The 21343-nt window shown below is 38.4% G+C and overlaps 1 protein-coding gene across 11 annotated transcripts in view; it reads left to right on the top strand.

Moving 5' to 3' along the window:
- Positions 1-60: 60 nt before the first annotated feature.
- CDKL3 (cyclin dependent kinase like 3) overlaps positions 61-21343 on the top strand; it is a 113531-nt gene continuing 92248 nt past the window's right edge. For 2 of the 11 annotated variants that reach the window (XM_025860788.2, XM_073878498.1), the window contains exons 1-4: positions 61-253; positions 1289-1334; positions 2765-2947; positions 9639-9833. In XM_025860788.2, the coding sequence (XP_025716573.2) occupies positions 207-253; positions 1289-1334; positions 2765-2947; positions 9639-9833 (471 nt within the window). In that variant the 5' untranslated portion in view covers positions 61-206. Of the gene's footprint in view, positions 254-1288; positions 1335-2121; positions 2365-2385; positions 2568-2614; positions 2635-2764; positions 2948-9638; positions 9834-21343 lie in introns of those variants that run through there. The other 9 variants (XM_073878499.1, XM_025860791.2, XM_073878503.1 and 6 more) reach the window with 9 other exon arrangements.

Here is a 21343-nt window from a genome sequence, read left to right as displayed (position 1 = left end):
AAGAGACCCCGAAACCAAAACACCATCCTGTGTCTCCCCCTTTCAGTAGTTTAAACTCGACCGGGTGGGGACAGAGAGGCTCATCCGGGGCCACAGATTTCAGGGAAAGGAGGTGGGATGACGTAAGATCACGTGACTGCCGGCGGCGTTGTCAACAATCCACCCCTGAGGGGGAGGGGACGAAGTATCTAGAACCACGTGTCCCTATGACGATATTAGAACAGATCACGTGGGAGCGTCGCCTGAATCTCAGGTCTATAGAGCAAGTGATTAAATTTATGGGGCTGAGGGCGGGGAGAGTCCTTTACTAGTTTTCCCTCCAGTTTGCTTCATGAACAGGGTCGGCGATCGTGGCAGAAGCAAAAGCTTGCTTTGCTTCTTTAAAACAGAGCCAAAAATAATATAGATTTAAAATCCTCTCTGGTTGGTACGACTTACCAAATCTGGTACGTGGGTCAGAGGGAACTTCCGTTTTTTAATAAGTGCAGCATTGAAATACTAAGGCCCACACTAAAATTCCCTGAAATGCTTCCATAAGGCCACCAAATAGCCTGTATGTGCACTACGCTGGGGTTTCCAGGGTTGGAAATTGAGGACAAAAAAGAATGGTATAGAGATGGTCTTAAGGTTTGTTGACTATCTCTGTGGAATTACGGAATCTTACTTTAACATAGGTCTGCTCTCATTTGAGGATTGGTGTCAAAGTCAATGGATTTGGCTAAAATGGGGGTACATGGAGATGAAATCTCAAAGCGTTTAGAAGGGTGGTTGGTTGTGAAGAAGGCTTACAAATCTGACTCGGATGTGGGGAAGAGATTTTGCAGACTTGCGTGGGGGTTATGTATCTAACCTGGATAACTCATTTCAGGTTTTCTACACAAATGGGCCTGAAATGTCGCCCAACAGGGAGCTCAGGTGTTGATGCAATCCGTGGGGATTCTGACATTTCCTTGAGTTCCCTCCTTCCATTGCCTTTGATTCCTGGGCTCGGGGCTTTAATGGTCTGGAGGACTCTGAGTGCTTTATATCCTTCTGGGTAATTCTTCAGCCCAAGGTGAAATGGGACCATTGCACCAAGTTGCCCATAGTTTCATGGAAACTGAAAGAGTTAATTTACCCCCCTTTCTTGCTACCTCCTTTTCCTGAAACCCTGAATTGTCTGTTTTTATAACTGCCTTGGTGATCAAATTAGCCAAGCCTAACTCTTGATAGGTTCTGTGATGCATTCATAAATGAGATTCTCTAAATTAAATGCTAAATATTCTCATTTTTTGCCTTCCTGCCGTAGCGATTCTAATTCTCTCCAGTATATAGCTAAAGATGAAGACATACAGGTAGGTTCACATGCAGTGAAATGCTAAAGATAAACTTCAAAAAATACCCTATTATGTCATTTATCTAGCAATGTATAATTGTTATGGAAACTCCTAGTTTATGGAGGCTGTCAGGCCAGCAGAACGCCAGGTCTACTTCTTAAGCAATTAGTTAATGGCTCTCCTTCCCTTTGCTGTGCCCTTGTATGTCAGGCCATGTCGGTATGTCTACCGAGCCCTTTTAATTGTTTTCCCAACTAGGGTGTCTTTAAAAAGAAGTAGTACGAGTTCGAAAAAAAAAGTATATAGGTGTTCAAGAAACATTCTTGATTTTGAGAACCGTCTTAACCCCATTTTAAGGATGAATGTCGACAGCTGAGGTCGAACTCAGGTCTATGGAATATTAATGTAACTAGGTAACTCAGAAGACTATAATTACACAAGACTTCCTTGGAAGACTAGTTTTACAAGATGTCTCTATTTAATGACGCCAGCCATCCTTTTAGGACCCAGCACCAGCGGAGGAAGTTCTTTGGCTTGGGGATATCTAAGACGCTGGTCAGGCAAGCCTTGGCCTCTGTTGCCCCTCCCTAAAAGACATGCAGACTCTGGGTGCAGTAAAATGTGGATCTTCCCCCACCTCTGCCCAAAACCAACCTTGTGAGTTGGTCTCAACCCACAAACTTCCCACCCCAACCCCAAGAAAGCTTTCACTTAGCACCCACCGGGAACTCGTTTTCACCATTTCTCATTTTCTCTTCCGGGTCGGGCCGGTGCGGCGGCGGCGTCCGGCCGATGTTCCGGTCTTGCGCAGTAGGCTCCGAGCGCGAGGTCAGCGGCACCGTTGCCATGGTAGTGGGCTGCCTGGAGCTAGCGGGGCTGGCAAGCTAAGTAGGGTCGGTCTCGAGTTGTTCCGCCGGTTCTGCACGGAGCCGGGCCGGCGGGACTGCAAAATGGGCTGAGACGTCTGCGGCTGACCGGACGAGGTCGACTGCGGGGCAAGGGGCGCAACACTGGTCCGGGACCCTAAGACGTCTGGTTTGAGGAACCGGTGGGGCTGAGGTTTTCTTGGGTCCGGGGGCCTGATCTGTGGGCGACTGCAGTATTTCGGGAACCCCATAGTTGAGGGGCGTATGATAGGAAGTATGCGGGTGCGGACCCCACTCCTGATGGATTGGTGACATGTAGTGAGGGAATCTTAAATCTGAGTGTTCACAGGAATGACCGAGACAGCAGGAAGCTCCCTAATTTCTGGTGAGCCCTGGAGCCCCACAAGCACAGCCCACTGCCTAGTTGGCAGAGTTCCCAAGGACAAACAAGCGTATGTGGAAAAGATTAATATTTTCCATGTTTACGTATTTTAAAATATGAGTTTATTGTGGACATGCATTGTCCAGCTTGAATGAATAAAAGTACGAATGTTTAACTTTTTTTTCTTTATTTTTATGAAGAAGAATCTGGGCTTGAAAATGGAGATGTATGAAACCCTCGGAAAAGTGGGAGAAGGAAGTTATGGAACAGTCATGAAGTGTAAACATAAGGATACTGGGCAGATAGTGGCCATTAAGATATTTTATGAGAAACCAGAGAAATCTGTCAACAAAATTGCAACGAGAGAAATAAAGTTTTTAAAGGTTTGCTTCTTTTACCTTAATTGCTGTAAGTCAAAAGAGGAATTGTTATGGAATAAAAAATTATATAGGGAATCTTTTAGTTAACATATGTATTAAGACATAGAGTAGAATAAAAAAGTGTGGTACCCTATCTTATTGTCTACATTTTGAAATTTTATAGTGATAGAAGATATATATGCTTATATATAATGTAACAAAAGTTATGCCAAATATTATAAAATATTTATTCAGAAATAGTAAAAGACAGTATCTGCTCTAAAGGACTTTTATTGTTTAATCAGAAAGATGGGAGGGCACTTGAAAACAATACTGAATAAAAAGTGACTCATAATAAATGCCAAGTGATGAACACAAAGTCCAGTTGGGTAGAGGAATTTTCTTGGAGGAAATGGGACATGCATTTGGTCTTAAAGGATGTGCAGAATTTAGATAGGAGGGAGAAACTATTGTATTCTAGGTTAGGGAACAACATAAACTCAGAGATGTTCAAGCAGGACAAAGGACAGAGAGCAGAGACATTGATTGGTCTGTAGAGTTTTTTGTACAAAAGTAGAAAGAGGTGAGATTAGAGAAGTAAACTGGAGTTAAGTTTTAAAGTCTTGTCTTACAAGGACAAAATGTGATTTTGTAAGAGGTGGAAGGTTTTGAATTAAAAATAAAGCAACTATAATAATTTAGTACTATTTTTTAGAACAAGTTGTAAGACAGAGTAAAAATAGGGAGGTCTGTTATAAGTTTAATTCAAGAATCTGGTAAAGATCATGAGAGCCCTTGCTGGGTTGCAGCAATTTGAATTTAAAGTTAGAAAAGCAAAGTTAAAATAGAATATATTGCAAAAGAAGACATGAAAGAATGTAGAAGGAAACACAAAGAGGGAGACAAAAGGATTGGTGGAGTTCAGTGACTGTTCTCACTGATGAAAATATGAAAGACCCAAACGAGAAATGGTCTGGGAACTAGTTCAGTTTTAGAAATGTTGAATTTGATGTGACAAGAATACATTTAAGTAAAGCTGACTAGTATGCTTTTAGAAATGGGGCAGAAATTAGAATTTTTTTGTAGGTATGACAGGTCAACCCAGGCTAAAGAACTCAGGACTGTGAAGAAAGGAGCATTAACCTTCTAGGTCCTAGGGGATTGGGTACAAAACTAGTGATTTAAAAAATATTTAAATCTACATATTTTGTTTATTAGAATTTGTCTAGATGCTTTAAGTTTTATGACTTTGACAACATAGTCTAGATGATTTATGTGAAGAAAACAGATACTCTTTCATTTTTATCTGATACAAAAGTAATATTCACCTCTTTTTTACAATTGAAGTATAATTAACATGCAATATTATATTAATTTCAGGTCTACGATGTAGTGATTTGACATTTCTCTACTGAATGCTTACCATGATAAGTGTCGTCATCTGTCACCATACAATGTTATTAACCGTATTCCCTGTGGTGTACTTTTCATTTCTGTGACTTTTTAGTTTTATCCCTGGAAGTTTATACCTCTTAATCCCCTTTTATCTAGTTCATCCTCCATCCCCTCTGGCAACCACGAGTTTGTTTTCTGTATTTAAGAGTCTGTTTGATTTTTGTGTTTGTTCATTTGTTTTGTGTTTTTTGGATTCCACATGTAAGTCAAGTCATATGGTATTTGTCTTTCTTTGTCTGACTTATTTCAGTCAGTGTAATACCTTCTAGGTCCATCCATGTGTCAAATATTAAGATCTCATTTTTGGGGGGTGGGCGCCTGACTGGCTCAGTCAGTAGAGCATGTGGCTCTTGATCTCAGGGTTGTGAGTTTGAGCCCCACATTGGGTGTAGAGATTACTTTAAAAAAAAAATCTATGGTTGAGTAATATTCCATTGTATATATACACCATATCTTCTTTATCCATTCGTCTATGGATGGATACTTTGGTTGCTTCCATATCTTGGCTATTGTAAATAACACTGCAGTAAACATAGGGATGCATATATCTTTTTGAATTAGTGTTTTCACTTTCTTTGGGCAAATACCCAGTAATGGAATTACTGGATCATGTGGTATTGCTACATCTAAGTTTTTGAGCAACCTCCATACTATTTTCCATAGCAGCTTCTTCAATTTATAGCCACCCCTCACCCAACAGTGCACAAGGGTTTCCTTTCCTCCACATTCTTGCCAACACTTGTTATTTTCTTGTCTTTTTAATACTAGCCATTCTGATTGGTGTGAGGAGATATCTCATTGTGGTTTTGATTTGCATTTCCCTGATGATGAGTGATGTTGAGCATCTTTTATGTGTCTGTTTGCCATCTGTATATCTCCTTTGGAAAAATGTCTATCCAGGTCCTTTGCCCATTTGGAAATAGTATTGTTTGTCTTTTTTAGTGTCGAGTTGTGTAAGTTCTTTATATATGTTGGATATTAAACCCTTATCCTATACATCATTTTTAAGTGTCTTCTCCCATTCAGTAGGTTGCCTTTTTGTTTTGTTGATGGTTTCCTTTGCTGTGCAAAAGCTTTTTATTTTGGTATAGTCCCAATAATTTATTTTTGCTTTTATTTCCCTTGTCTGAGGACGCAGATCCATAAACATTTGCTAAGGAGGATCTCTAAGAGATAACTACCTAATATTTTCTTTTAGGATTTTATGGTTTCAGGTCTCATATTTAGGTCTTTAATCCATTTTGAGTTTATTTTTGTGTATGGTGTTAGAAAGTGGTGCAGTTTCATTTTTTGCATGTAGCTGTCCAGTTTCCCCAATACTATTTACTGAAAAGACTGTCTTTTCTTGATTGTCTTGCCTCTTTTGTTGTCAATTAATTGACCATGTAGGTGTGTTCTGTTCTTTTGATTTGTGGGCAAGTTTTTATGCCACTTCTATTTATCTGTGTATTCCATTGATCTCTGTGTCCTTTTCTATTGATCTGTGTGTCTATTTTTGTGTCAGTACCATACTATTTTGATACTATAGCTTTGTAGTATATCTTGAAATCTGGGATTGTGGTACTTCCAGTTTTGTTCTACTTTCTCAATATTGCTTTGACTATTCGAGGTCTTTTGTGATTCTATATAAATTTTAGGATTATTTGTTCTAGTTCTGTGAAATTCTCTTCTTTGTAAGTCTATATTAGATATGATGGATCAATTTGGTTTTTAAATAAAATAAATATATTAAGCATCTATATATGTGGATTGTTGAAGTACTCTTTCTAGACAGTGGAAAGAAAAGGTAAAGTCAGTAAAGATGTTATGATTTTGTGAGATGCTAGTGCTATTCCTGATGACCGAAAACATTGTAATACTGTAAGGCAACTGTTGTACACCATAAGTGAAAATCTGCTTAGATGGAGATCTTTTCCCAGGCAGTATCTTTTGCTCTTTCTTCAACTCTGTTACATTTAAGCTGATTATTTTTTTCTACTTTATCATTTTTTTTTCCAAAGATTTTATTTATTTATTTGACAGAGAGAGAGAGCGAGAGAGGGAACACAAGCAGGGGGAGTAGGAGAGGGAGAAGCAGGCTTCCCACCAAGCAGGGAGCCCAACCTTTGATCCCAGGATCCTGGGATCATGACCTGAGCCAAAGATAGACGCCCAATAACTGAGCCACCCAGGCACCCCTCTACTTTATCATTTTGTAAAAACAACCAATATGTGGCAAGAATACAGAGAAGAATTAGAAAATGTACTTAACTATTACAACTATTATGCAAACTGTTTTGAAACACCTTAACTATTTATTCTCATTGGCTTATGTGTTTGGGTATTTTTGTTTATTTTTTTTAAAGATTTTATTTATTTATTTGACAGAGAGAGAGCAAACACAAGCAGGGGGAGTGGGAGAGGGAGAAGCAGGCTTCCCACTGAGCAGGGAGCTTGATGCGGGGCTCGATCCCAGGACCCTGGGATCATGACCTGAGCCGAAGACAGAAGCTTAACGACTGAGCCACCCAGGTGCCCCTGTTTGTTTTACTTTTAAGTATGCTCCACACTGGGCCTAAGATCAAGACCTGAGGTGAAATCAAGAGTCAGAGGCTTAACCAACCAAGCTGCCCAGGCACCCCTCGTTGGCTTATTTCTTATAGAATTTTTAGTTTGATCTTACCTAATTCAACAAGAGAGAGTTCTTTTTTTTAAAATTTTTATTGTTATGTTAATCACCATATATTACATCATTAGTTTTTGATGTAGTGTTCCATGATTCATTGTTTGTGCATAACACCCAGTGCTCCATGCAGAATGTGCCCTCTTTAATACCCATCACCAGGCTAACCCATCCCGTACGCTCCTCCCCTCTAGAACCCTCAGTTTGTTTTTCAGAGTCCATCGTCTTTCATGGTTCGTTTCCCCCTCTGACTTACTCCCCTTCATTCTTCCCCTCCTGCTATCTTCTTCTTTTTCTTTTTTCTTAAGATATGTTGCATTATTTGTTTCAGAAGTACAGATCTGTGATTCAACAGTAACAAGAGAGAGTTCTTGGATTAATTCACATTTTTAGTCTAAAAAGGTTGCCATTATGACTTCATTTGAATTAAATTTTTATCTGCTATATTTATTAAATAAATTACAGTTAGAGTAATTAGTGACAATATCTGTAGAAAAGTTGTCTGGTAATGAAGGAAAACAAAAGTCAACAACTTGAACAGTGGCAATGGAGCATTTCTAGGAGTTTCATGGTTAATCTGAGAAAGCACCTGATTCTTTACCCTGATGGTATTTCCATAATTCTTATTAACTCACATTAACTCTTCATTGCTTTAGCCTTAAGACTAGAGAGGGAACCAGTAATTTTCCTTAGTTGAAGGATTAGTAGTGTAGTGTCCAAAAGCAGTCAATTGTTTTTGCTGCCACTAGCGTGGTGTCACTGCAGCCCTTTGGCATCTTGCCAACCAGGGAAATTGGGAGCAAAAGTAGGAAAGGAATCTGGCATTATATTCTGGTATGTTTTTCTTTTAGTCATATTTTAAGGACTTTGGTCTATGTGATAGTACAGATAAGTAGAAAAATTGATAATTGTGCTATTAGAATAAAGACAAATATTTTTCATAAGTTTAATTTTCTAATGAATCTAACATTGAAAATATACCTCTCACTTTTTAGCCAAAGAAATAGTGCTTTTAGTAATTTGAAAATGTTAAATATTTGAGAATTGGTGATAATTAAGTCAGTGTGTTAAAAAATAAGCAGCATAAAATATTGAACCTCATTTGTTTTCTAAGCTTATAAGGCCATTTTTGACCTTTTGAAGTTATTTTACCATTGATTGTTACTAGTTTAAAAAGGTGTTTTGTTACTTAGTAGAATATTATAGACAGTGAACAAAAAGGTATCCACAAATAATTGTATATTTTTGTGAAGTTCCTATGATTATAAATTGTTATCTCACATATCTGTAAAGTTTCTATGTATTTTGATACTCTTTTATTCCAGTATAATTAATTAATTTATATTGTCCACCTGGAACTTATGTTTCACTTTCGAGAGTTGAGGATCAAACTAAGAAAATAATTTATTTGAATTCAGATCATGTACTGAGTGGCATTGAAATCCATGCTCATTTGAAAAGATAACATTTTAAATTTCAGATGTTAGACTTTTTTTTTTAAAGATTTTATTTATTTATTTGACAGAAAGAGAGACACAGCGAGAGCAGGAACACAAGCAGGGGGAGTGGGAGAGGGAGAAGCAGGCTTCCCGCTGAGCAGGGAGCCTGATGCGGGGGCTCAATCCCAGGGCCCTTGGATCATGACTTGAGCTGAAGGCAGATGCTTAATGACTGAGCCACCCAGGCACCCTTCAGATGTTAGACTTAATTATAAACCAACTTAAAGGATAGGAAGATATGTCTTAGGGGCACCTGGATGATGCAGTAGGTTAAGTGTCTGACTCTTGGTTTCAGCTCATGATCCTCAGGGTTGTGAGATCGAGCTCCACATCTGCTGAGCACGGAGCCTTCTTGGGATTCTCTCTCTCTGTGTCCCTCTGCCCCTCCCATTTGTACACACTCTTTCAAATAAAGAAATCTTGAAAAAAAAAAAAGATACATCTTAGCGTACCAAGTTTGATTATAGTACATTAACTCTACATTACTTTAATAAACAATCAAATGCCAACTTGAAGTAAGGCAGTATATTATCTCCCCTTGTTCTGTATGTATTAATTATGAAATAGTTTAGCATTTTCTTAAGTTTATTTTTTTAGTAATCTCTATACCCAACATGGGGCTCAAACTTACGACCACAAGATCAAGGGTTGCATGCTCTTTTGACTGAGCCAGCCAGGAACCCCTAGTTTAGCATTTTTTAAAAATAGGAATGTAAACAAATAAGTTGAAAAATTTCTATTGAAATGCATGGAGTAAAAGGGGCTGAGAATAGGGGCACCTGGCTGGCTCATTTGGTTAAGCGTTTGCCTTAGGTTCAGATCATAATCCCAGGGTCCTGGAATTGAGCCCCAAGTTGGGCCCCCTGCTCAGCAGGGAGTCTGCTTCTCCCTCTCCTCCCTGCTCATTCTCTTTCGATCTCTCTCTCTCTCAAATAAATACATAAAATCTTAAAAAAAATAGGCTGAGAATATTTCTGCTTTTAAAAATTATATGGTGTTATATATGAATATATAACATAGGTGTTATATATAAATTAGGTATTATATATAAATTATTGTGCATGAAATAATGTATTATAAATCTTTTTTTTGTCAATAGCAATTTCATCATGAAAACCTGGTCAATCTGATTGAAGTTTTTAGGCAGAAAAAGAAAATTCATTTGGTGTTTGAATTTATTGACCACACAGTATTAGATGAGTTACAACATTATTGTCATGGACTAGAGAGTAAACGACTTAGAAAATACCTCTTCCAGATCCTTCGAGCAATTGAGTATCTTCACAATAATAACGTAAGTGCTTCGGAGTAAGCCAAATTATAGGATGTATATGAATCTTAAGTGCTCTTTAATGAAGGTTTTAAAAGTATTTTCCTGTAAAATAGTAATTGATATCCTGAAGCTCGGGTCACTACCTTACACTTTAGTTGCAGAATTGCAAAACATGTTAAGTACACACTAATAAAGCTGTAACTATAACAATAGGGCAGACCAAGTATGGGATGCTAGAGGAAGTATCAGTAATTTGGTAAGAAGGAACCAACAGTCAAGTGGGACCTTTTATTGGGGAAAGTACATCAAAATGTTGCCAGGCAGGCTCAAATGTAGGAAGGTTTGGAGGTAGGAACTGGAAAATAAGACAGGGGAATGACAAATAAATGTGGATGCTTTTAGGGAAAGAAAGCAGAAATGAAGTTGCTAAGAGGTACAGAGTCTTGCTTAATGTGAAAAAATCAAGACAGGAAAGATTAACTGTTCTGATTTTTAGTGTTGCCTTTAACACTGCCTAGTAAGTGTTTAGCTCAGCAAGTTTTTATGGTGATATTTCGTTCCCAACTTCAACTCTACTTTCTGGAAAGTTAGATATACAGGTAATAACAGGAAGAGCCTCAGAAAATTTATTAATAAATGATATAGGCATAATATCTTATATCCTAAGCTTTTTTGGATATCTTAATTTCTAATTTTCTGCCTTGCTAATAGTACATCTCATTTTGTGGTTTTGAAAAATGTGGTTGTGATAGCAACTGGAATTCAGATTGTCATTTCCTTGCCAGCTGGATCCATGGGAAGGCCGTATAATGTAATGGTTGAGAGCACAGTCTGTAGAATCAGAGTCTCCTAGACTTTCACCCACCAGCTTTTCTCTGGATAACAACACACCTGTGCAGTTCACAGCTCACTGCAGTAGTCTGCAGTGACAGGTGGCAGCCCCATTATGCTCTGATTCTAGGAAAGTTACCTAATCTCTCTGAGCCTCACTGTCCTCTTCGGTAAAAGGATATAGTACCTCACAGATTTTTTTGTAAAGGTCAAATTAGGTAGTAGGTATAAAGTGTTTAGCATTGTGTCAAGCATATTTTAAGTCCTTAATAAGTAGTGCTGGTAGGGAGTCAGGAATAGTTGTGTTATCTGTATCCCTGTCGTGCTTTATCTATTTGAAAGTGTTTCTTGAATCAAGGGAGACACGAGTATGGGCTATACTCAGAGAAGAGGACTTCAAAGAGGAAGTAAAATTAAAGTAAGTAGAATTTGGAATTGTAGCTAAGATTTCACTGGAATAGAAGAGGAAATAGATTCAGTTGGGGTACCACTGTGAGAACAGTGGCAGGCCTGAGCAGGGGACTTCAGAGAGTGGGAGTGAGTGAGCTTTACAGAGACTAGGTAAAGGATGATAAGATTGCATGGGTTCCCTGAGGAGAGGTTTCCAGTGTCTTGAAATTCGTCCTGACGAGTTTGGACTTTTTCCTGAGGATACTGGGAAACCACGGAAGGGTTTTGAACCTGGCTGTAACTGGATTAAAACAAAACCTAAGCTTATTTTGGCAAGTATAGAGGAAAAGTATGGGTAGAAGCAGATCAGGAGAGAGGCTTTTGTGACAGTCCAGATATGAAGTGGTAAGGACTTGAAATAGGGAGAGGAAGGATGGCAAAGGCAGAGAGGATGGAAAGACTCAAAGGGGAAATGGTAGGATATGGGGACTAAGTAGATATGAAAGGGATGTGAATAAAGTGAGAAATCAAAGATAATTACAAAATTTTTAATTGAGTGCCGGAAAATTATGGTGCCATTGGCTGTAACTGGTTTTACAAGGGGGGATTGCTTTTAGAAACATTGATATATTTTAAGGGACAGTGAGAATTTCTAAGTCAGAATAGTGGTTGACATATTATTTAACATGGCCTTTCTAGGAAGTTGTCAGAGCTGGATATACAGATTTGGGAATCTTCCTCTTAGAGACTATGGTTGAAGAATTTAAGGATGGATTATTCTCCAAGGGACAAAAAGAAAAGTAAAAGGTAGTCCTCAGCACCAAATATGGAAGAATATCCATGGAATTGTGGGGGCAGCAGAGAAAAAGGCCTAGACAGAAGCACCTAAATTCTTTATTCTGTTGGTCTCACCAAGGACCTAAAGTAAAATTAACCCTGTCACTCACCTCACAGAATATTGTAAAGTTAGTTACTCCTGAGAATTAAGGCAGCCATGAATGAAGTGGCTCATTAGAATATTATGCCTATTATCTGGGTATCTGGGTTCTGGCCTTGATGATTTAAGGTTATCTTCATGTTGACAAAAACCAAGAAAGGAAAACTTTATTTTCCTAATATCTCCAAATTTCAGATGAATATTTTTATGTAACTGAAATGTCTGAGATAGTGTCTACCATGATACCCCATGTTACTTTTTGTAAGAATTTATGAAGTCAGATACAGTTCAGTACCTGAAAAAGCTTTTTATCTCCAGAAATATGTTTACCTTCTTTTATTTATAATGAAAATATGTTTTCTTTCCTATATTGGCTTCTAGGCAGCTCAAATAAAAATTTAGTATTCAGTTATAGTCACTAGTTAATTATAGGAATTTGGTTTATCTTTTTCACTCTGGTTGTTTTTTAAAGTTTAAAATTTTCATCTGGTTAGTATTATAAGCCTCTTAGACCTGAAACAAATGTAACATTATGTGTCAACTATACTTCAATAAAAAAATTTAAAAATATATCATAAAATATCCAAACTATGTAGCATAAGATTATGTGCTGTTTGTGCTGGTGTGCACTCCTGGTCTCCCACTATCAAACACACAAGTGAGAGTTGACTGGGTCTGGCTTTCACAAGTGGTATGTCATATAATTTCAGCTCATTATTTTAGAGCAAATGGGTCTGAAAGATTAAAACTGTTTACACAGGACACCTGGTGTCTCAGTCAGTTAAGCATCTGTCTTTGGCTCAGGTCATGATCCCAGAGTCCTGGGATCGAGTCCCGCATCGGGCTCCCTGCTCAGTGGGGAGTCTGCTTCTCCCTCTCCCTCTGCCCCTCCCCCCCGCTTGTGCTCTCCCTCTCTCTCATGCTCTCTTTCTCTCAAATAAATTAAAAAAAAATTATTTAATAAAAAAAGCTGTATAAACAATAAATATCACCGTGCTTTTATTTCATATAATTATTTTTTAAAAACTCAAAGTTTTGGAATTCATGTGATAATTCAAACTGCTTATTGTTTACTTACAGAGAAAATACCATACTGTACACAAAGTTGTAAACTTCATACAAATTGAAATAGTTCCTCAAAAATAATCCAAGTCCTATAAGCTTGTGAAGCAATATTAAGTGCTATGTAAAGAGTTTGTTAATTCTAAATGAATAAAGTTTTGTGAATCCTGAAAAAAACTATTCTAAACCTCTTTGAAACCATTTTGGAAGCAAAGTGTAAACACAAATATGTGGCCACTTATGGGGAAGAAGTGATTATTCATTCCCTCATTCATTTATCCAATAAATAGTCATTGAGCATCTTCCAGTAGCAATCATTGATTGTAGTAAGAGCTGAGGATGCAGCCTTGAGTAAAAAGACTTGGTTCCTGTCCTTATGGAGCTTCTCAAATTTTATTAAATTTTCAGTAACCTTTATGAATTATGAATTATTCTAATACCTAAACACTGTTGATATTTCTTAGCCCCATCCCACCTCCTACTCCACAAAGCCCTTTTTCCCTAAGTTTAGGCCACTTTTGCATAGGGTTTTATTTATTTTTATTTTTTAAAAGATTTTATTTGAGAGAGAGAGAGACAAAAAGAAATGAGTGGTGGGGTGGAGCAGAGGGAGCGAGAGAGAAGCAGACTCCCTGCTGAGCAGGAAGCCTGACATGGGGCCTGATCTCAGGACCTGGAGATCTTGACCTGAGCCGAAGGCAGATGCTTAACCAACTGTGCCACCCAGGTGTCCCTTGCATAGTTTTTTAAAACTCTGCTTCGAATTTTAAACTCATAGTCTTCCAAACAAGGAATTGTTACTCTTTGGATAATGTTATTGTTAACATTTTACTATTATTTAATATGTTTTGGGGTGACTGGGTGGCTCAGTCAATTAAGCATCCCACTCTTGGTTTCTGCTCAGATCATGATCTCAGGGTCATGAGATTGAGCCCCACGTTAGGCTCTGTACTCAGCACAGAGTCTGCTTGAGAGTCTCTCTCCCTCTCACCCTGCCCCTCCTCTACCCCCCAATTCATGTGCCCTCTCTCAAATAAATAAGTAAATCTTAAAAAAATATATATGTTTTGGGATGCCTGGGTGGCTCAGTCAGTTAAGCATCTGCCTTCGGCTCAGGTAATGATCCCAGGGTCCTAGGATTGAGTCCCGCATCAGGCTCCTTACTCAACGGGAAGCCTGCTTCTCCCTCTTCCTGCCTCTCCCCCTGCCTGTGCTCTCTCTCTCTCTGACAAATAAATAAAATCTTTTTAAAAAATATGTTTTAATATATTAATGTTTTGCTATATGTGCTTCATCTATTTTGTTTTCTGAGGTATTTTAAAATTATAGGTACCCTGATGTTTTATCCCTAAATAGGTCACTATGTATCTCTTTATAAAAGTATATTTTCCATTGGACAGCCACATGCTGAAGATTGAAACTGGACCATTTTCTTACACCATACACAAAAATAAACTCAAAATGGATGAAAGACCTAAATGTGAGACAGGAATCCATCAAAATCCTGGAGGAGAACACGGGCAGCAACCTCTTTGACCTCAGCTGCAGCAACTTCTTACTAGACACTTCTCCAAAGGCGGGGGAAACAAAGGCAAAAATGAGCTATTGGGACTTCATCAAGATAAAAAGCTTTTGCACAGCAAAGGAAACAGTCAACAAAACCAAAAGACTACCCACAGAACGGGAGAAGATTTTTGCAAATACCTTATCAGATAAAGGGCTAGTATCCAAAATCGATAAAGAACTTACCAAACTCAACACCCAAAGCACAAATAATACAATCAAGCAATGGGCAGACGACGTGAACAGACATTTCTCCAAAGAAGACATACAAATGGCCAACAGACACATGAAAATATGCTCAACATCACTCTGCATCAGGGAAATAGAAATCAAAACCACAATGAGATATACCTCACACCAGTCAGAATGGCTAAAATTAACAAGTCAGGAAACAACCAGTGTTGGCAAGGATGCAGAGAAGGGGGAACCCTCTTCCACTGTTGGGAGAAATGCAAGCTGGTACAGCCACTCTGGAAAACAGTATGGAGGTTCCTCAAGAAGTTAAAAATAGAGCTACACTAAGACCCAGCAATTGCACTAGTAGGTATTTACCCCAAAGATACAAATGTAATGATCTAAAGGGGCACACCTACACCCCAATGTTTATAGCAGCAATGTCCACAATAGCCAAACTATGGAAAAAGCCCAGTTGTCCATTGACAGATAAATGAATAAAGAAGATGTGGTATATGTATACAATGGAATATTATACATCAAAAAATTGAAATCTTGTCATTTGCAACAAAGTGGATGGAACTAGAAGGTATTATGCTAAGCGAAATGAGTCAATCAGAGAAAGACAATTGTGTGATTTCACTCGTGTGGAATTTAGGAAACAAAACGGAGGAGCATAGGTAAAGGGAGGGAAAAATAAAACAAGATGAAATCAGAATGGAGAAGAGGGAGACAAACCATAAGAGACTCTTAACCATAGGAAACAAACAGGGTTGCTGGAGGGAAAGGGGGTGGGAGGATGGGGTAATTGGGTGATGGGCATTAAGGAGGGCATGTGATGTAATGAGCACTGGGTATGAATCACTGAACTCTACCTCTGAAACTAATAATACACTGTATGTTAATTAATTGAATTTAAATAAAAAAACAAAAATTCTCCTATGTAACTTCAGAATTATGATTATATTTGTACAATAAACAATAATTTCTTAATGTCATGTAATACCAAACTTATATTAAGATGTACCCAGTTGTTCCTAAAATGTCTTTTACAAAATGATTTATTAAGGTCAGGATCCAATCCAATCCAATCCAAGGACTGCATTTTCCATTTGGTTTTTAGGGCATAAAGGGAATTCCCAGTTTTTTGGTCAATCTCAAACATCCTTATTCAGCCTCTTTCTAGAAGCAACTGGCTTATTTTTTCATATACACATTAGCATTTAATGTATAACTTTCCAACTGGAAAGTTTATCAAATTGAGATTCTAGGTGATTTAGAACCAAGTTCTCTGAGGCTGTTAGATGATATGGAAATTTGAGTTCTCCCCTCTAAATGAGTGTTTACATTCAAGCATATAGGGCTGCATAAGCAGAGGTATTATAAATCAGATTAAAAAAAATTTTTGTAAGATTTTATTAGAATGAGAGAGCACAAGAGGGAGAGGTAGAAGCAGACTCCCCACTGAGCAGGGACCGCCCCCCCTTCCCCCAACCTGGGGCTCGATCCCAGGACCCTGGGATCATGAGATGAGATGAAGGCAGATGCTTAACTGACTAAACCACCCAGGCGCCCTGATTAAAAAAAACTTTTTTTAATATTTAAAAATTTATTTAAATTCCAGTTAACATACAGTGTAATATTGTTTTCAGGTGATAAATCAGATTTCAACATGGCGTTTTATGTAGTTCTGGAGCATTCACTACAAAGTAAAGGAGAAACCAACTCTTTGAATCCTAGGTCTAATAGTTAACACTATATACAAAAATTAACTCAAAATGGATGAAAGACCTTAATATAAGTGCTGAAAGTATAAAACTCTTAGAAGAAGATGTAGATGAAGATCTGTGTGACCATTTATTAGGCAATTTTTTAATGGATTTTATTAAGTAATCTCTACACCCAAGGTGGGGCTTGAACCTACAATCCTGAGATCAAGAGCTGCACACTCCTCTGACTGAGTCAGCTAGGCATCCCTAGGCAATAGTTCTTTAGATATAACATCAAAAGCAAAAGTAATCAAAGAAAAAAGTAGACAAATTGGACTTCATCAAAATTAAAAACTTTTGTGCACAAGACAGTAAAAAGTTCAAAGAATGGGAGAAAATATTTGCAAATCATATATCTGATAAGTATCCAGGATATGTAAAATATAACTCAAGAGTAAAAAGACAACCCAATTTAAATACGGTCAAAGGATTTGAACAGACATTTCTCCAAATAAGATATATAAATGGCTGATAGCACATGAAATGATGCTCAATATCATTAGTCGTTAGGAAAATACAAGTCAAAATTACAATGAGAAATCACTTCACACCCACCAGGCTGGCTGTAATTTAAAAAGCAGACAATGACAAATATTGGCGAGGAAGTAGAGAAATTGGAACGTTCATACACTGCTGGTGGTAATGTAAAATGGTGCAGATGGTATGGAAAACAGTTTGGCAGTTCCTCAGAAAGTTAAATATAGAATTACCATATGACCTAGCAATTCTAGTCCTACATATCTACACAAAAGAATTGAAAACATGTGTTCACATGAAAACTTGCACAAGAATATTCATAGCAGCATTATTCATAATAGCCAAAAAGTGGAAACAAATATATATCAGTCTGATGAATGGATAAACAAATGAGGTATATACATACAACGAAATGTATTCAGCCATCAAAAAGAATGAAGTACTGATACATGCTACATCATGAATGACCTTGAAAACATCACGGTAAATGAAGAAATCCACATGTAAAAGACCACACAAATATAAATTACATTAAAATGAAAACTTCAGGGCTGGCAAATTCATATTAGTATATGTTCTTTGAAGAAATGTCTATTCAAGTCCTTTGCTCATTTTTAAACTGGGTTACTTGTCTTTTTATTGTTGAGTTGTACTTTATATATTTTGAGTATTAGATGCTTATCAGATATAAAATTTGCAAATATTTTTCTCCTGTGGGTTGCCTTTTTGCTTTCTTGATCATGTTCTTTTTATTCTTATTTATTTATTTTTAAAGATTTTATTTATTTATTTGTCAGAGAGAGCATGAGCAGGGGGAGCAGCAGGTAGAAGGAGAGGGAGAAGCAGGCTCCCCGCTGAGCAAGGAGCCTGATGCCGGACTTGATCCTAGATCCCTGGGATCATGACCTGAGCTGAAGGCAGATGCTTAACTGACTGAACCACCCAGGCATCCCTATTTAGTTCTTTTTAGTAATTTCTTTCTCTTTAAGGATATTCTTTATTTTTAATTTTTTAGAAAGTTTTTATTTATTTTAGAGAGAGAGTGAGAGCACGAGTGGGGGAAGGGGTAGAGGGAAAGGGAGAGACAGAAGCTCCAGCAGACTCCCTGCTGAGTGCAGAGCCCCATGTGGGGCTCAATCCCAAGACCCTGAGATCATGACCTGAGCTGAAACCAAGAGTCAGACCCTTAACTGACTGATCCACCCAGGCACCCCTGCATATTCCTTATTTGATGAGACATTGTGTTCATAATTTTCTTAGTTCTTCAGACATTGTTTCCTTTAGCTTGGAACATTTCTTTAAAGTTTTATTTATTTATTTTTTCAGTAATCTCTACACCCAGTGTGGGGCTTGGACTCACAACCCCAAGATCAAGAGTCACGCACACTACTGACTGAGCCAGCCAGGCACCCCTAACTTAGAACATATTTAAAGTAGCTGATTATTGTCTTCAGCAAATTCAATATCTGAGCTTCTTCAGGGAAGATTTCTTTTTCTTTCTTTCTTTCTTTTTCTTTTTTAAGATTTATTTATTTTAGAGAGACAGAGAGAGAGTGAGGGGAGGGAGAGAATCTTCAAGCAGACTCCCCACTGAGCATGGAGCCCTATGTGGGGCTCAATCCCAAGAACCATGAGATCATGACCTGAGATGAAACCAAGAGTCTGATGCTCAACTAACTGACCCATCCCAGCACCCCAGGGAAGATTTCTTATGGACTGCTTTTCTTTCCATATATGGGCCATACTTGTTTCTTTGCATACCTTTTTGAGGGGGAGATTTTTTAGAAATTTATAATTTTTTTGTTGAAAACTGGAATTTAAAATAACATATTTTGGAAACTCTGGACATTGGAGTTTGCCATCACTTAGAGTTTGTTGTTGTGAACTGTTTAGTTACTTTACTGAACTAATTCGGCAAAGTGTGTATTCTTCCTCATGTGTGACCACTGAAATCTCTGCTCGTTTGGCTTAGTGGTGAGCTAATGATCAGGCAGAGATTTCCATAAATGCCTGAAACCAAGAAATCTCTCAGCCTTTTATACTGAGGGGCTCTTCCAGTGTGTTGGGACCTGTCTTCAATGTTCAGGCAGGCAGTTTGCAACTCTCACAGCCTTACCTTCTTGCTTGCTCAGAGCCTCAAACTCATTCACAGGTAAGAGTTTTCGTACCATCTCCGGTCTTCCTGAGCATGTGCACAGCTCTGTATGTGGCCTTTTGGATTCTCAGGAATATGTTGAAGCTTTTCTTTCTTTTCTTTTCTTTTCTTTTCTTTCTTTCTTTCTTTCTTTCTTTCTTTCTTTCTTTCTTTCTTTTTCTTTCTTTCTTTCTTTCTTCTTTCCCCCTCCCTCCCTCCCTTCTTTCTTTCTTTTTTATTTATTTATTTGACAAGGGGTGGTGGTGGAGAGAGCAAACACAAGCAGGGGGAGCTGCATAGGGAGAGAGAGAAGGCTCCCCGCTGAGCAGGGAGCCTGATGCACGTGGGGCTCCATTCCAGGACCCTGGGATCATGACCTGAGCCGAAGGCAGATGCTTTAATGACTGAGCCACCCAGGTGCCCATGTTGAAGCCTTTCAAATCCTTTATGGACATCTTACTGCCAATCTATCTTTTTAAGTATTTTGGTCAACTTGTTGTTTGTTCTAATTGTTATAGTTACCTCAGGTGGCTATAATGTTATAAAGTGGCTGTTAATTATTTCTGACCAAGGCCCCAGGAGAAAGGCTGTTTGCACTAGGCAAGCTCTGCCTTAGGTCAAATAAAGGCAAGGCTTCTAGTGGGATTTTCCAGTAACTTGTCAGACAGGTCAAATAATGATAGCTGGGAATAGGGCTTTGGAGGAGATATAACCCGTTCTACTTTCTCTGGTGGCTGCTAGGCTACTGGTTTTCACTATGATTTGGGGGACTGTTGGTTTACAAAGCTCCCAGAAGCTAGGGAGAGGGAGGTAAAATAAGGCAAGTTAAGGATACTATATGGAGTGTGTGTGTGTGTGTGTGTGTGTGTGTGTGTGCATGGGTGGCTCAGTCAGTTAAACATCCAGGTCCTGGTTTTGGCTTAGATCATGATCTCATGGGTCTGGAGATCAAGGTGCCCCACCTTCACCCCCATAGGGCTTGGAGTTCAGTGGGGAGTCTGCCTGAAGATTCTCTCCCTCTGCCTCTCCACCCACTCATGCACTCTTGCACACACACTCTCTCTCAAATAAATAATAAGTCTTTAAAAAAAAGAATACTATATGGGTAGGAGTGACTGGCTGGCTCCATCAGTACAACATGTGACTCTTGATCTTAGGGTTCATGAGTTCAAGCTGCATGTTGGGTGTAGAGCTTACATTAAAAAAATACCATATGGGTCATATGATTTATGTTTTAACTCTTTAAAGAACTGCTAAGCTGTTTTCCAAAGTGGCTGTATCATTTTACATCCCCACTAACAATGCATTCCAGTTTTCCACTTCCTCCCCAATATTTGTTTATTGTCATTTTGGTTGTGGCAATTCTAGTGGGTGTGAAATGGTACCTTTTTTCCCCCCCAAGAAGTAGAACTGTCTTTATTTACAGATGATATGATCATCTATGTAGAAAATCCTATGGAATCTGCAACAAAATTAATAGAACTAATTTCTAAGTTTATCAAGGTTGTGGGATTTAAGATCTATATATCAAAATTAATTATAATTTTATATACTGGCAATCAACAATCAGAAATTGAAAATAGGGTCGCTGGGTGGTTCAGTTGTTTAAGCATCTGCCTTCAGCTCAGGTCATGATCCTGGGGTCCTGGGATCAAGCCCCACGTCAGGCTCCCTGCTCAGCAGGGAGACTGTTTCTCCCTCTCCCTCTGCCCCTCGCCCTGCTCGTGCTCTCTCTCTGTCAAATAAATAAATAAAATCTTAAAAGAAAAAGAAATTGGAATTAAAAATACCATTAAACAGGGGCACCTGACTGGCTCAGTCAGTAGAGCGCGTGACTCTTGATCTCAGGGTTCTGAGTTCAAGCCCCAGGTTGAGTGAAAAGATTACTTAAAAATAAAATCTTTCTTTCTTTCTTTTTTTTTAAAAAAAGATCTTATTTATTTATTTGAGAGAAAGAGAGGAAGAGAGTGAGCATGAGCGGGGTGAGAGGCAGGCTTTCCGCTGAGCAGAGAGCCCGATGTTGGGCTTGATCCCTGGACTCTGGGATTATGACCTGAGCTGAAGGCAGATGTTTAACCAACTGAGCCACCCAGACGCTCCTTTTCTTTCTTTCTTTCCTTCTTTCCTTCTTTCTCTTTCTTTCTTTCCTTCTTTCTTTCTTTCTTTCTTTCTTTCTTTCTTTCTTTCTTTCTTT

Source organism: Callorhinus ursinus, unplaced genomic scaffold, assembly GCF_003265705.2.
Source record: "Callorhinus ursinus isolate GAN/ISIS: 27379988/994484 unplaced genomic scaffold, GSC_fseal_2.0 scaffold30, whole genome shotgun sequence".
In the NCBI taxonomy this organism is placed as follows: domain Eukaryota; kingdom Metazoa; phylum Chordata; class Mammalia; order Carnivora; family Otariidae; genus Callorhinus; species Callorhinus ursinus.
This window is presented reverse-complemented; position numbering and strand designations above follow the sequence as displayed.